We start from the raw sequence: 16,539 nt of genomic DNA, 5'->3' as shown, positions 1-16,539 counted from the left end.
TGGAGATTGGGCTTAACATGTCGACAGATTTTATGCTCAATATTAACAAATCATCTATATTTAACTCCCCCCGTGTTTCCTTCTGCATTATTAGAGTTAGATCTTGAAACAGTTTTTGGCGTCGTGGCTTTTTCTATTCAATAGCATTTGAAAATGTCTCAATCTACACTTAATTGATATTATAATATTGAATACTAACTAAGGAAAACAACCAAAAATTTTTATGAGTCTTACAGGTGGCTACATAAAATGATAGACGACAAATTCATTTTGAATTTACGATACATGTTGATTTTGTATACTCTAACTGGTCATATGTTTGGTGTCATCAACAGAAGAGGTGGCTTTGTGCACAGGTGAAAGGTAGTGAAATTATCACAAGGTATATTTGTAAATAATCAAATTAGACAAGTTCATGTTTGGTAGCTTATAATGATTGTCGAATTAAAGCAAGTTAACAAATAAAGTTAAAAAGGTTTCTAGATGTATTTTTAAATGAATTTTCCTATTGCATAAATTTGACAAGTCTTTGATTTTTCATGTTTAGTGAATTTTTAGCTTCAAGCTAGAAAAATGTTTGCTTTAATGTTAAAGAAGATTAAATTACAGTAGTTTTTTACAAGAATATGATTTAATTAGGAAGGTTGTTGTTTGCAGGGTCTTACGGCTTATTTAAGCAAGAACTGAAAGTTTGTGTTTCCTTTGCTATTTTACCTAAAAGCCAATCCAAATCTAGTTTGTGCTGACATATTGTATGAAATGACTAAACGAATGAAAAGGTGTCAACGAATATTCCTCGTTTTAATTTATAATTTTTTCTTCCTGAATGGTATCCTAGTATTGTTGATTGCTTTCCTTTTTTGTATTTTACGGTTTTCATGTTAATCTGTTCTCCATATTATCGTCATTGTGGATTTATAGTTGTATATTTTGGCATGGAAAATAAGGATGCTTATACGGTAAGCCATTCATCTGGATGTAAAAAGTTTCACATTAATCAAAACTTTTGACTAAGTACCAAAAATTTTGTACAGAAAATTGTTTAAATTTACTTGATGAAAACCTGATAATTGTGACACGTAAATAGTTTAAAGCATTCATTCAGGTTTTCCTTACAAAAATAATGCTAGAAACTTCAGATACCACGGGAAAGCAAAAATGTAGGATCAGATTATCGTTCTCCAAAACTAATCATTGTACGAAAGGTCTGAGTAAAAACAAATAGGACGAGCGAAACTTCTTATTTTGATTTGGATCGAGAGTGATGTTGAAAAGAAGGTGAAAATTTACGATTCCAACTGTCAAATTTACGATAAAAATTTACGGTTCCAACTGTCAATCAAAATCAACTTCAGTCAACTGTCAATCAAAATCAGCCAATCAATATGCTTGAATGGTACCACCCTCAGTGATTGGCCAGTTCTTGATTCGCAAATGGTTGAAGCACCTGCAACGTTACCACCGTAAAAAAATCCTTATTTTCTTCACTTACTAGTTGGAAAGACGAGTGAGCGAAAATTTCAAATGAGTGAGGCCACCCCTTGTTTTAATGAATTAATTGAATGTTTTCGTATACATTTCGTGCAGGAATTAAGTTACAATTTTTTTCTTAATCAGTGCCAGAAAAAAAAATAACTAGTGCCAGCAAAGATAACTGATAAACGAAACAGCAAAGTGGAGCATTTAAAAAAAATATAAGCTAAAAATTGAAATATTTTTACCAGTATTATATTAGTATAACCTTGTGTTTTTTCTCCAGCTCAAAGCAATGGAAAAAGCATTAAGGTAAGTTTTTGCTTTGCAAATTTTCAAGCAGTAAGCTTTAAAGATTAGCTATACTTAAACAACAAAATATGCTTAAACAAAATACGCTCAAACAAAATATGCTTTTAACTAAACATATGTTAAACGTAAAGAAGATGCACCAAAAGGCTTTTTCTATATTGACTGACAAACATAAATATGCTAATTATAAATTCCAATTTGGTTAGGTATCATTATAAAACGAGTTGTTCTGAAAGTCCAGATCTATATTTCAGGATGTAACATATACAAAAATATCAACTCTTTCAAGAGAACATTTGAATATGGCTTTTTATAGTCAAACAAAAAGGTTTTTGGCGATTTGATAATCAAAACTGCCTTGACAAAATTGATTGAACATTTAAATTGGATCTAAAGAATCTGCGTCTAGTTTTTGCCTTGTAAGGAAAACAATCCAGTACATAACAAAATTAGTGAAATTGGAGAATGCGGCAGCATCGATAAGTTTAATTCGCAAATTCTCTCGAAATAATTTCATCAACAAACTTAGAGAATTGAATCTTTTATGCTTCTATTTACAGGATGTTTTTGGCGCTCAATTCCTTGCTTTCAGTAAATGGAAGAATTCTACGTATCCCGTGCATGATTGATGCTGTATTTGATGTTGTTTTTTTTGACAAACGCTTACAAGGAAACGGTCTGGCTGTTTTCAACAGTATTGATGACCAAGGTTGCACGTTGAAATGCGCAGAAAACCATAAATGTACATCATACAATTATCAATGGATGGACAAAACATGTGAAATTCATCAAAAGCATGTGCAACAGGATAATAGCACCGATTTACTGGATGCCAATGGTTGGATTTTCAAAACAACCAACTACAGTAACAAACTTGTAAGTGTTGATTAATTAAGCATAGCATAGCATAGCATAGCATAGCATAGCATAGCATAGCATAGCATAGCATAGCATAGCATAGCATAGCATAGCATAGCATAGCATAGCATAGCATAGCATAGCATAGCATAGCATAGCATAGCATAGCATAGCATAGCATAGCATAGCATAGCATAGCATAGCATAGCATAGCATAGCATAGCATAGCATAGCATAGCATAGCATAGCATAGCATAGCATAGCATAGCATAGCATAGCATAGCATAGCATAGCATAGCATAGCATAGCATAGCATAGCATAGCATAGCATAGCATAGCATAGCATAGCATAGCATAGCATAGCATAGCATAGCATAGCATAGCATAGCATAGCATAGCATAGCATAGCATAGCATAGCATAGCATAGCATAGCATAGCATAGCATAGCATAGCATAGCATAGCATAGCATAGCATAGCATAGCATAGCATAGCATAGCATAGCATAGCATAGCATAGCATAGCATAGCATAGCATAGCATAGCATAGCATAGCATAGCATAGCATAGCATAGCATAGCATAGCATAGCATAGCATAGCATAGCATAGCATAGCATAGCATAGCATAGCATAGCATAGCATAGCATAGCATAGCATAGCATAGCATAGCATAGCATAGCATAGCATAGCATAGCATAGCATAGCATAGCATAGCATAGCATAGCATAGCATAGCATAGCATAGCATAGCATAGCATAGCATAGCATAGCATAGCATAGCATAGCATAGCATAGCAGAGCATAGCATAGCATAGCAATGCCAATTTTGGGGTTATTTGCTGATAACAATTTTTTAACTTTCTAAGATTGGGCCAACGTGCAACAGCCTGAAGCCTTGCGATCCGGAAGATTTATGTCTGGATACATGCAGCCCGCCTTTCTATGAGTGCATTCATTGTCAATCTCTTTATCCTGAGCTCAAGTGTATAAAGCAGGCAGGTAGGTTTATGAAATAAAGCTGTTGTTCTTGCCTATGCGTTGAATGCAAGAAGAAGATGATTAAGTCGAAAATTTGAAAACATTAGCCCGTCCGATTTTTCTACCAAAGAACTACGGATTTTTTAGGTAATATTTAGTTATCTGTTTCGTTTTGAAATTCAAAATTTTGGTAAAGAATTTTACAAAGCATTCGATTTTTGACTAAATTTTATTAAGCTAATTATAGAGAAATTCCTGAAGAGAATAATTTTTTAATTTTCCTAGACGTGGATGCCTGTGCTAGCAACCCTTGTAAACATGCTTCACAATGCTTGAACAAAAGTTCGGATTATGAATGCACGTGTCTTGAGGGATATACAGGGAAAATTTGTGATATCGGTATGAGTCTTGTTTATTTACTCAATAGTTTGTTTGATCAAAATTCTTATCAGGATATTACCTGCTGTGTGATAATATATATTACTTAAGGATTGTTTTTATATCGTTCTTATGATAAATTGCAATACTTTATTTGATAAGACTGCTAACGGATACGTTTTTGTCTTCAAAGTTGCCGTAGACACATAAACATGGGACTTGGTGAAGCCCTTAGCACAATTGTTTACTAGTCCCTTATCAACATTTATGTTCTTTGCTAACCATACATCACCATAAAGCGGTATGAAATATTGTCTTGCTCATACGCTAGTCTTGGGCATACGTCAGGCTTTAATTGTAAGGCTTTAAAGGTTAGGTGCGAAAGGTAGCTGTTTGGTTTCAGATATCTGGCCATATTTTGTAGATTATATTCGACACGAAATTGTTGCTAAAAAAAATTTCGCAACAATTTTCCTCAAATAATTGCAAGAACTACCAGTGCTCTTCCTCTGAAAGCCCCTCCAAATCCCAGGCTCGTTGGTTTATGAATATCGAAACAACTATAGTCCAAGTAATTGGCTCTCCTCCTCATCAGTTTCAGATCATTCTATAAAATTCCTATCAAAGCTCCGATCTATTTCGAGAAAACAAAACAGCTATATGCGTTTGCATGCACACAGGCGAGCTCATAGGCTGTGTGTACATTGGCTTCGGGTGATTCACTCGTTAACCCAGACCCTGGATATGATCTGTAATAAGATATAGCATCAAACTAAACAAGGGCCTTTTGCTGAAAAGACAAGTATCTATTTTTATTACAGTTTAACCTCGATGAGGTCATTTTAAATCGGGTTGAGGGTTGTACCTTGGCCTGCGGGCTAGAGCTTTTCATAATTGCTTGGTTTTTCACTTTGCAAAAGGTTTGATTATAAAGCTTTTCATAGCCAAGAACAATTTAGGAAATAGTCAAATATATTGTAACAGGTATTTCTCTACTTTTTAAAATTTCAAGTAAAGTTAAATTAGGTATTCTTTCATTCAGTCAAGATTGGTTTTAAAGGCGTCCTGGATTTAAAAAAAGTTATTTCCACAGATATTGATGAATGTGCAAGTCTTCCATGTTTTAATGGTGGTACATGCTCGAACCAGATTGGGAATTTCGTCTGCCAATGTTTTCAAGGTTACACAGGGATCCATTGTGAACAAGGTAATGGCAGGATAGAAACCAAAATATTTCACTTCTTATCGACGAGTTCTAAATCATTAATATATATTCACATCAACATTTGAATGTTAGAAAGTGTAGAAATCAAGATGGTATACGTACTTGAATGTAGAAGTCTTCCTTAACAGCCTTAGTATTTTGCTAAAATGTTTAGCAGAAAATGAAGAATATAATAAGTCACAGATTTTGAGGGTGCACCTGCTTTAACTATTTTTGCTTCTATTTGCTGATGGTGTTGGGAAGATCGTAAAAATGAAAGCAATGCGTCTGTGTCCAAACACTTGAAAGTATCTCATTAAATACCCTATATTTTGATTTTTGCAAAATGACAAAAGGACGAGAATATCGATGCTTTTCTACACTAGACCAAATAGTAAATCTCTTATTGTGTGCAATTATTTTTCATTTTAATTGAATAAAAGCTGTCTCACAATGAGATAACTAGTTCTAACTGCTACTACTAATAAACAGAAAGTTTAAGAAGCAGTAACATTACTTTTTGCAAAGAATGCAACTACAATTTTAATTTGGCCTGAAATTTTAGAGTTTTTTAAAATTTTGTATGTTTCAATTATTTTTTGCCACTACAACGTTTGCACAGAAAGGAACCAGCCTTTTTATTGATCTGGAATTTTTGATAGTTTTTTTGCTGTAAACTTTGTATGAATTATATTTTGCCATAACTTTGTGTTTCTCAATATCAAAGCACTTGATTCTTATTCTCAAAGCAAAAAATTCCTTTGCAAGAAACAATATATATCTATGTTCAGTGGCGGCGCCAAGGGGTGGTAGGAGGGGTAATTACCCCTTCACTTTTCTGAAAAAATGGTCTACCTATTTCTTCTAAAATCGGATCAAAAAGCGCTGGGTAGGGGTAGATAAAATTTCATTAAGAAAGTTAACCTGGTGCAAAGCACTGAAACGAGGTAAAAGGGGCGTGGTTTTGCTTACCACGCCCATAAACCTCCCACTCTGTAATAGCTTGCGCCGCCACTGTCTATGTTTTTTTTTGCATTATCAAACGTTTTAAACACTGAAGATGTTGGTAGAAAAGCATACTCAAGTAAAAGCCTTTTGATACAGCAGAAATGCAATACCATTGAAGCCTTACTGAAATATAACAGGAATATACTCAACTTTTGAAAATCTAATTCATCATAAATTGAAAAGACTAAGATAATTGAGGAATTAATGAACAGAGCGCCGAAGATGATAAGCATATCATGTTTTGGCCTCTTGGCCTTAACCACAATCTACAATTTTCCTAAATTAAACAGCTTCCAGGGACTAATTCTAAGATCTACGTTTTTTGTCGAAAATGATACTTTCATAACGCACATGGTTCCCACTTTTCGGGAAATTTCAAAATTTTTCAGCTCAAGAGATATATTTATTATGGCCTGTTTAACATATAAAATGTTTCTTTGCAGTCGATCTTCGTATGATTTACAGCACTAAGAGAGCCCTTTCATTCTTTCAAAAGGATTGCGTCCCTGCAACCCAAAAGAGTTCCGTTGCTTATGAATTTACGTGCCAGTGTGATTTTGGTTACGTAGGATAGGATAAAAGATTGGGGGATAGGACGAAAGAAACAAAACTGAAACATCTTCTAGATAATTCAATTAATGACAAAGTCTATACTAACGACATAGCCAGGTCGTCTTTCATCTAACCCTTCTGGAATTGATCTAAATAAAACGAAAAAGCAGCTATTGTGTAGATAAAAGGAGTTCGTTTTTTCTTTTGGACTCCAATGCTGATTTTCCGATTGCCATGCTATACTGATTGGGCAACTATACCAGTCATGTGCTCGCTTTAATCGATTGGCCTATTTTGATTCACAACTGGATATTTATTTACCATCTTGTTCTTTCGAAACCATATTTTGACGTTTTATACTCTGAGAATTGTCAGACAAAAATCTTTTAGTTTGTAGTGAAATGTTTCCTTTTTTCAAAGCTATTTTCAAATTTTGTACTACCCAAAGTTCAGATGTATCATGATAAAATGTATTTTAATTTCTTTGCCCCAGACTTGAATGAATGCCAAGATGACACACATAACTGTGATATCACTGCTTGTTGCACAAACACCATTGGTTCGTTCACTTGCATGTGTAATCCAGGCTATAGTGGAAATGGTGTAAGCCCGTGTGCAGGCAATTGTGCAATTTGGCTATATCTTTTCTTTTGCAGAGAATTAGTACATTTAGAACCTCTTGTTCTTTTTAATAAACATTTTAATTTTTTCAACTTTAGAAACTTGAAAACATGTACATAATTTGTAATGATCAAAAAGCCAAAATTTGCTCAAATATTAAAGTTTCAATAAACAAGGGGTTAGTTAGTAAATAGCAGAATCGTAAAGAAAAAGTCGTTTTTTGTTCAAACAAAGAAAGATTTGAAATTACTTTTATTTATGTGTCCTTTTTCAGATGTGGACGAATGCCAAGCTTCCACACACAATTGTCATACCAATGCACAATGCCAAAATACCGACGGATCTTTCAACTGCATTTGCCCTGCAGGTTGTTCTGGTGATGGCATCAACACTTGCACAGGTAATTGGATAGATTCTCTTTGATACTTCGATCCGTGTTGAAAATCAACGAAGGCTCAATGAACGAAATTTTTTCACATTTCCGCTAAAAATCATCAACTATGCTCAAAGAAACTGCATACACAGGCAACATTTAATGCTGCGCTGTTATTTGTTTTTTATTCCCAGACGATGATAACATTGCCATATGTTCAATGGGTCTCAAGAACCTTACTCATTATTTGACGCTTATATTCTGAGGAGTACTTGACCAAAAAGAACGTCAGATAATTATACTGCCGCATTTCTGTGCTAAAATATATGCTTTCAGTTCTAAAGGCTTATTTGGATAATTTTTTCTTTAAAACTGACTGGTCGAAACATAAACATAAATTTAGATATTTTTTTAGAATAGAAAATTAAGGTAAAGATACGACGAATTATCCAGCTAAAGAACCAAGTCAACTGATCTTACATTACAATCATGTCGTTTGCAAACTTATCACATTTATCGTATTTCACTTAAATGGCTTTGTTTTAACGAACCGACTGTATCGATTGATGTCATATAGAGTTTAGCATGTCCTGTTCTAAGCATGAAAGTTAATATTAAAGAAATAGCATTAATTGTTGAATTTGAAATTGCTGAAGCGACGCTTAAAAAGAGCACAGTTGGAGTGAGATGTATTTATGATGATTTTTGTATTTTTTTAGATAGAAATGAATGTACAGATGGAACACACAATTGCCACGCAGATGCACTGTGCACAAACACTGTTTGTTCCTTTGACTGCACTTGCAACGATGGATATGCTGGAAGTGGAATCGCCTGCAATGGTATGTGCTTTGGTATAACCTTATCTTTTCTAAACATGAAAATTGATTCTTGTGGGAGTTATTTATAACAAATTGCTTTAGATGGAAAGGACAAACCAACCAATCAATAATGAAATCTGTAATAGCTACTTTTGATCAGTTTGATTAAGGACCATAGTCTGGGTAGCAGTTCATTTTTTTCATTGTAGAATGTTTTATAACTAATAACTTACTATACTAATACCTTACTAACTAATACCTATAACTGTTTTATAACTAATACCAGACTAATTCCTTTTTCAATGAAACGAATTACCTAGTATTAATAAACTTTATGCAAAAAACAAGGTGAACAGGATTTTCTGCCCTGCTTTACTATGATTCTTGTCAAATGATTCTTATTTTAATAGCTTCACAATTTTGTCTAGAGTAGTGATAATTCAAGAAGAAAACACTTTGTGAAACAAAACTGCCAAAATTTCTATTACAAGTTGGAAATTATCGGTGTACATACAAGGGGCCTTTTCTTCCGAATGTTAAAATATTCAAATTGGGGTTGTGCTCCTTTAGTATAATAATTATGTTTTTGGCAAACAGTGGCATTCCTACGGAGAGCCAAGAGAGCCATGCCCTACCCCCAAAAATTTGCTTTACCCCTTGTTTGCACCCCCCCCCTCTCAGTTATTGAAAATTAACATTTTGTAATGGCCTGTTTGATATTTAAAATGTTTTTTTGCAGTGAATCTTCGTAAGATTTACAGCACTAAGAGAGCCCTTCCATTCTTTCAAAAGGATTGTGTCCCTACAACCCGAAAGAGTTCCGTTTTCTATGAATTTACGTTCCAGTGTGATTGTGGCTACGTAGGACGCACTACCAAAGATTGGGAGATAGGATAAAAAAAACTGCCCCTCAAAGAGACCTCAAAGGTCTAGAAATACCGTTAAACCATGTGATTCTGCCATCGGAAAACATCTTCTAGATAATTCAGTTAAAGGCAAGGTCTATAATAACGACATAGCCAGGTCGTCTTTTCATCATACCCTTTTGGAATCGATCTACATGCAAGCGAAAAAGCAGCTATTGTGTACATAGAAGGAGTTCGTTTTTTCTTTTGGACTCTAATGCTGATTTCCCTATTGCCATGCTATACTAATTGGGCAACTATACCAGTCATGTGCTCGCTTTAATCAATTGGCCTATTTTGATTCACAACTGGATATTTATTTACCATCTTGTTCTTTCGAAACCATATTTTGACAATTTATACTCTGAGGATTGTCAGACAAAAATCTTTCAGTATGTTGTGAAATGTTTCCTTTTTTCAAAGCTAGTTTCAGATTTTGTACTACCCAAAATTCAGATGTGTCATGATAAAATGTATTTTAATTTCTTTGCCCCAGACTTGAATAAATGCCAAGATGACACACATAACTGTGATATCACTGCTTGTTGCACAAACACCATTGGTTCGTTCACTTGCATGTGTAATCCAGCCTATAGTGGAAATGGTGTAAGCCCGTGTGCAGGCAATTGTGCAATTTGGCTATATCTTTTCTTTTGCAGAGAATTAGTACATTTAGAACCTCTTGTTCTTTTTAATAAACATTTTAATTTTTTCAACTTTAGAAACTTGAAAACATGTACATAATTTGTAATGATCAAAAAGCCAAAATTTGCTCAAATATTAAAGTTTCAATAAACAAGGGGTTAGTTAGTAAATAGCAGAATCGTAAAGAAAAAGTCGTTTTTTGTTCAAACAAAGAAAGATTTGAAATTACTTTTATTTATGTGTCCTTTTTCAGATGTGGACGAATGCCAAGCTTCCACACACAATTGTCATACCAATGCACAATGCCAAAATACCGACGGATCTTTCAACTGCATTTGCCCTGCAGGTTGTTCTGGTGATGGCATCAACACTTGCACAGGTAATTGGATAGATTCTCTTTGATACTTCGATCCGTGTTGAAAATCAACGAAGGCTCAATGAACGAAATTTTTTCACATTTCCGCTAAAAATCATCAACTATGCTCAAAGAAACTGCATACACAGGCAACATTTAATGCTGCGCTGTTATTTGTTTTTTATTCCCAGACGATGATAACATTGCCATATGTTCAATGGGTCTCAAGAACCTTACTCATTATTTGACGCTTATATTCTGAGGAGTACTTGACCAAAAAGAACGTCAGATAATTATACTGCCGCATTTCTGTGCTAAAATATATGCTTTCAGTTCTAAAGGCTTATTTGGATAATTTTTTCTTTAAAACTGACTGGTCGAAACATAAACATAAATTTAGATATTTTTTTAGAATAGAAAATTAAGGTAAAGATACGACGAATTATCCAGCTAAAGAACCAAGTCAACTGATCTTACATTACAATCATGTCGTTTGCAAACTTATCACATTTATCGTATTTCACTTAAATGGCTTTGTTTTAACGAACCGACTGTATCGATTGATGTCATATAGAGTTTAGCATGTCCTGTTCTAAGCATGAAAGTTAATATTAAAGAAATAGCATTAATTGTTGAATTTGAAATTGCTGAAGCGACGCTTAAAAAGAGCACAGTTGGAGTGAGATGTATTTATGATGATTTTTGTATTTTTTTAGATAGAAATGAATGTACAGATGGAACACACAATTGCCACGCAGATGCACTGTGCACAAACACTGTTTGTTCCTTTGACTGCACTTGCAACGATGGATATGCTGGAAGTGGAATCGCCTGCAATGGTATGTGCTTTGGTATAACCTTATCTTTTCTAAACATGAAAATTGATTCTTGTGGGAGTTATTTATAACAAATTGCTTTAGATGGAAAGGACAAACCAACCAATCAATAATGAAATCTGTAATAGCTACTTTTGATCAGTTTGATTAAGGACCATAGTCTGGGTAGCAGTTCATTTTTTTCATTGTAGAATGTTTTATAACTAATAACTTACTATACTAATACCTTACTAACTAATACCTATAACTGTTTTATAACTAATACCAGACTAATTCCTTTTTCAATGAAACGAATTACCTAGTATTAATAAACTTTATGCAAAAAACAAGGTGAACAGGATTTTCTGCCCTGCTTTACTATGATTCTTGTCAAATGATTCTTATTTTAATAGCTTCACAATTTTGTCTAGAGTAGTGATAATTCAAGAAGAAAACACTTTGTGAAACAAAACTGCCAAAATTTCTATTACAAGTTGGAAATTATCGGTGTACATACAAGGGGCCTTTTCTTCCGAATGTTAAAATATTCAAATTGGGGTTGTGCTCCTTTAGTATAATAATTATGTTTTTGGCAAACAGTGGCATTCCTACGGAGAGCCAAGAGAGCCATGCCCTACCCCCAAAAATTTGCTTTACCCCTTGTTTGCACCCCCCCCTCTCAGTTATTGAAAATTAACATTTTGTAATGGCCTGTTTGATATTTAAAATGTTTTTTTGCAGTGAATCTTCGTAAGATTTACAGCACTAAGAGAGCCCTTCCATTCTTTCAAAAGGATTGTGTCCCTACAACCCGAAAGAGTTCCGTTTTCTATGAATTTACGTTCCAGTGTGATTGTGGCTACGTAGGACGCACTACCAAAGATTGGGAGATAGGATAAAAAAAACTGCCCCTCAAAGAGACCTCAAAGGTCTAGAAATACCGTTAAACCATGTGATTCTGCCATCGGAAAACATCTTCTAGATAATTCAGTTAAAGGCAAGGTCTATAATAACGACATAGCCAGGTCGTCTTTTCATCATACCCTTTTGGAATCGATCTACATGCAAGCGAAAAAGCAGCTATTGTGTACATAGAAGGAGTTCGTTTTTTCTTTTGGACTCTAATGCTGATTTCCCTATTGCCATGCTATACTAATTGGGCAACTATACCAGTCATGTGCTCGCTTTAATCAATTGGCCTATTTTGATTCACAACTGGATATTTATTTACCATCTTGTTCTTTCGAAACCATATTTTGACAATTTATACTCTGAGGATTGTCAGACAAAAATCTTTCAGTATGTTGTGAAATGTTTCCTTTTTTCAAAGCTAGTTTCAGATTTTGTACTACCCAAAATTCAGATGTGTCATGATAAAATGTATTTTAATTTCTTTGCCCCAGACTTGAATAAATGCCAAGATGACACACATAACTGTGATATCACTGCTTGTTGCACAAACACCATTGGTTCGTTCACTTGCATGTGTAATCCAGCCTATAGTGGAAATGGTGTAAGCCCGTGTGCAGGCAATTGTGCAATTTGGCTATATCTTTTCTTTTGCAGAGAATTAGTACATTTAGAACCTCTTGTTCTTTTTAATAAACATTTTAATTTTTTCAACTTTAGAAACTTGAAAACATGTACATAATTTGTAATGATCAAAAAGCCAAAATTTGCTCAAATATTAAAGTTTCAATAAACAAGGGGTTAGTTAGTAAATAGCAGAATCGTAAAGAAAAAGTCGTTTTTTGTTCAAACAAAGAAAGATTTGAAATTACTTTTATTTATGTGTCCTTTTTCAGATGTGGACGAATGCCAAGCTTCCACACACAATTGTCATACCAATGCACAATGCCAAAATACCGACGGATCTTTCAACTGCATTTGCCCTGCAGATTGTTCTGGTGATGGCATCAACACTTGTACAGGTAATTGGATAGATTCTCTTTGATACTTCGATTCGTGTTGAAAATCAACGAAGGCTCAATGAACGAAATTTTTTCACATTTCCGCGTAAAATCATCAACTATGCTCAAAGAAACTGCATAAACAGGCAACATTTAAAGCTGTGCTGTCATTTGTTCTTTATTCCCGAATGATTATTCGACGCTTATATTCTGAGGAGTATTTGACGAAAAAAAACATCAGATAATTATACTGCCGCATTTCTGTGGCAAATTTTATGCTTTCAGTTCTAAAGGCTTGTTTTTATAATTTTTTGTTTAAAATTGAGTGGTGGAGACATAAACATGAATTTAGATCTTTTTTTAGAATAGAAAATTAAGGTAAAGATACGACGAATTATCCAGCTAAAGAATCAAGTCAACTGATCTTACATTACAATCATGTCGTTTGCAAACTTATCACATTTATCGTATTTCACTCAAATGGCTTCGTTTTAACGAACCGACTGTATTGATTGATGACAGATAGAGTTTAGCATGTCCTGTTCTAAGCATGAAAGTAAATATTTAAGAAATAGCATTAATTGTTGAATTTGAAATGTCTAGAATGACGCTTAAAAATAGCACAGTTAGAGTGAGATGTATTTATGATGATTTATGTATTTTTTAGATACAAATGAATGTACAGATGGAACACACAATTGCCACAAAGATGCACTGTGCACAAACACTGTTTGTTCCTTTTACTGCACTTGCAACGACGGATATGCTGGAAATGGAATCGCCTGCAGTGGTATGTGCTTTGGTATAACCATTTCTTTTCTAAACATGAAAATCGATTCTTGTGGGAGAGGACAAACCTCTCAATCAACAATGAATATGTAATAGCTACTTTTGATCAGTTAGATTAAGGACCATAGTCTGGGTAGCAGTTCATTTTTTTCATTGTAGAATGTTTTGTACAATGAAACATGTTGTTTCTTCCAAATGTTGTTTTGTATCAAATTTAGGTTGTGCGATTGGGGTACCATAATTATGATTATGGCCAAATTACGTTCAGACTTCTAGTTTTACGTATCAAATTCTGTCAGCAAAGAGGAATCTTGACCTCGATAGGTTTAAAAATACACCTTTCTTCAGTTATTTTCTTCAATTTCAAAATGTACCTCTTTTTCAAAGCTTAACTGTCCTAGGTTTTAAGAAAAACCACCCCATTTTCAAGGGTTTACCGGATGTGCTTTGGTACACCTCTGAATGAAAGTGGAAACGCCGGGTGCTCTCTACCGGGATAAAAAAGCTCATTCTTTGTTCATTTGTTTCATTCCTCTGTTGAAACCATTTATAGTCTTGCCATGAGTTACTTCCTTTCTCTAGTAAATCTGCACTTCTTTCTTCTCTAGTGAATCTGCCCTGTTTGTAAACTGGATAAAATATTTCAATTCTGCTACCTGCTTATCGTTTTTCATCAATCAGAACGTATTTATTTTTATCGTTCCTTCCTTCCTTTTTCAAATCCTTTGGCATCGATGCCGTTTAATAGCCTCTTGAGGTAATTCTCTATAGCACGTAATATTTTGCCTATAAAAATGAGTGTCATGATAGCACAGACAATTGCCGTTATAATGCTCGATGCAAAGATACCATTTCATCTTTTTTCATTTTGTTCGAGCAGTACTATTCCCTAATAAATATTTTCCATATCTATCTTATGCTTCCACTACAAATAACAGTTGCAAAAGGAATGTGGGATTTTCTAAGGGACTAATTTAAAACATTTTTAAACATTAAACATTAAAACATTATTAAAAACATTTTTTCTTTAAAAACTTTTAGCAGTCACAGTTGGTCTGTTTCTTTCTTTTGCTAAGAATAATGCTTTCAAGGTCAACATCAATCTTGATATTCAGAATTCAAGTGATAAAGGCTCGACAAAATATTTATAGGTTCTTTGCTATATATATTCATTTGAATACACACACTGTGGGTTTTGGTAAAAAACACGCTGAATGTAGGGTGAATTTTTTTTAAGATGTAGACGAATGTACCACAGGAGTGCATGGATGTCCATTAGGAACTCAATGCATAAACAGAGCTGGAATGTTCATTTGCACTGGTAGGTAGCAACATGCTTATATCATAATTACTCGTTCAAAAGTAATTTCAACTTCAAAGTTGAGATCAAAGTCTGAATTGAGATCTAGATACAGAAATCCACTACAGATGCATTGACTTTTCAATATCTCTAATAAATAATCTCTTTCTTATTGAAGCGTGAAGTCGCTTATCCTTACTTCTGTTACTTATCGGAATTTTTGGTTTAATAATTTATTTGATTGCAACCATATGATTCATTGAGAACTATTAACAAATAAATGGATGATCTTGTTTAGAGAGGCACGTAGAGAGAAAGAAAGTTCCTCTCTGCTTCGATTAAATCAGACTTTACAATATAATTTTTTTATTTTTGTTTTATTTTATTTTGTTCTTTACAACTACTTTGAAAACAAATTTGGTGACTAAGGATGTGTTGACAGTAGTGGTGCAAGAACTTTTCCGATGGAGGGGTTTGATCTTCTGTCGGGGGGGGGGTAGGTTGGCAGGAAGATCCTGAGAATTCAGAATTAACTGATTCACAAGACAACATGATAATAGATAGCTTATTTATTATCTTGGCTCCTTCCAAAGATTTTTCTGTATTCTAGCGTTTCTATATGTTTAGGAGTTCCTTATTTTACTAGTTGGTAAGGTCCTGGAAGCATTGTATTGTACAGTACTCCAAATAACCTGCTAAAATGGGCCTTATAGCTGAGATACTAGTGGTGGTACAAGTAGCCCACGACCTTTTTTTAAAATACTGCTAAGAGTAAGCCAATTGGAATTGTTTGTTTGTGAATTCTATAAGAAATGTGAATGTGAATGTGAATTCTATAATCCTTCTTTGCCTACATGATAAAAGCATAAACACTAAGTTATGAAAATTACTGTTTACCGGTTCGTCATAAGGTGCTCGATGTCGTATATGCAGAGTTTTACACGCTCACAGCCATATAAGCCCTTAGCTATATGTTCAATTAATGCAAATTCGACTGCCCTACGAATTCCAGCAAATGCTTATGGGGAAGCAGAAATAAAAGAAAAGGCAGAAGACACTAAAAGGTATATCGAGATATTGCAAAAAGTGGATGGGACATGTTGTCTATTCGTTTCATATTTACTCCATCGAACGAGCTACAATTAATTTTCTAAAAAAGTCCTTTTCAAGTCTGCTATTCAATGAGCACAGTAAATTGCAAGCATCATCAAGCAGTATAAAAAGAAGTTTACAAGTCACTTTAA

General features: G+C 34.1%; 3 protein-coding genes across 6 annotated transcripts in view; all 3 read left to right on the top strand.

The window, feature by feature from the left end:
* Positions 1-16,539, top strand: part of LOC135681285 (uncharacterized) — a 68,901-nt gene that overhangs the window by 37,391 nt on the left and 14,971 nt on the right. The gene's annotated exons all lie outside the window — the stretch shown is intronic.
* LOC148958143 (uncharacterized) lies at positions 307-5,820 on the top strand. 2 transcript variants are annotated; one of them, XM_089113467.1, is made up of 6 exons: positions 307-382; positions 1,760-1,785; positions 2,346-2,661; positions 3,508-3,640; positions 3,905-4,018; positions 5,091-5,820. In XM_089113467.1, the coding sequence occupies exons 2-6, from the start codon at positions 1,769-1,771 to the stop codon at positions 5,285-5,287; spliced, it is 777 nt and encodes a 258-aa protein (XP_088969593.1). In that variant the 5' UTR covers positions 307-382; positions 1,760-1,768; the 3' UTR covers positions 5,288-5,820. The 2 variants fall into 2 exon arrangements, with proteins under 2 accessions (XP_088969593.1, XP_088969594.1); XM_089113468.1 differs by having other exon boundaries at positions 318-363.
* LOC148958142 (uncharacterized) lies at positions 10,159-11,513 on the top strand. The gene is made up of 2 exons (XM_089113481.1): positions 10,159-10,505; positions 11,198-11,513. The coding sequence occupies exons 1-2, from the start codon at positions 10,364-10,366 to the stop codon at positions 11,386-11,388; spliced, it is 333 nt and encodes a 110-aa protein (XP_088969607.1). The 5' UTR covers positions 10,159-10,363; the 3' UTR covers positions 11,389-11,513.

The sequence above is a fragment of the Rhopilema esculentum genome, chromosome 17, assembly GCF_057945365.1.
Source record: "Rhopilema esculentum isolate cy_ngs chromosome 17, ASM5794536v1, whole genome shotgun sequence".
Taxonomy (NCBI): domain Eukaryota; kingdom Metazoa; phylum Cnidaria; class Scyphozoa; order Rhizostomeae; family Rhizostomatidae; genus Rhopilema; species Rhopilema esculentum.
The sequence above is the reverse complement of the archived record's forward strand: the minus strand, read 5'-3'. Positions and strand labels throughout refer to the sequence as shown.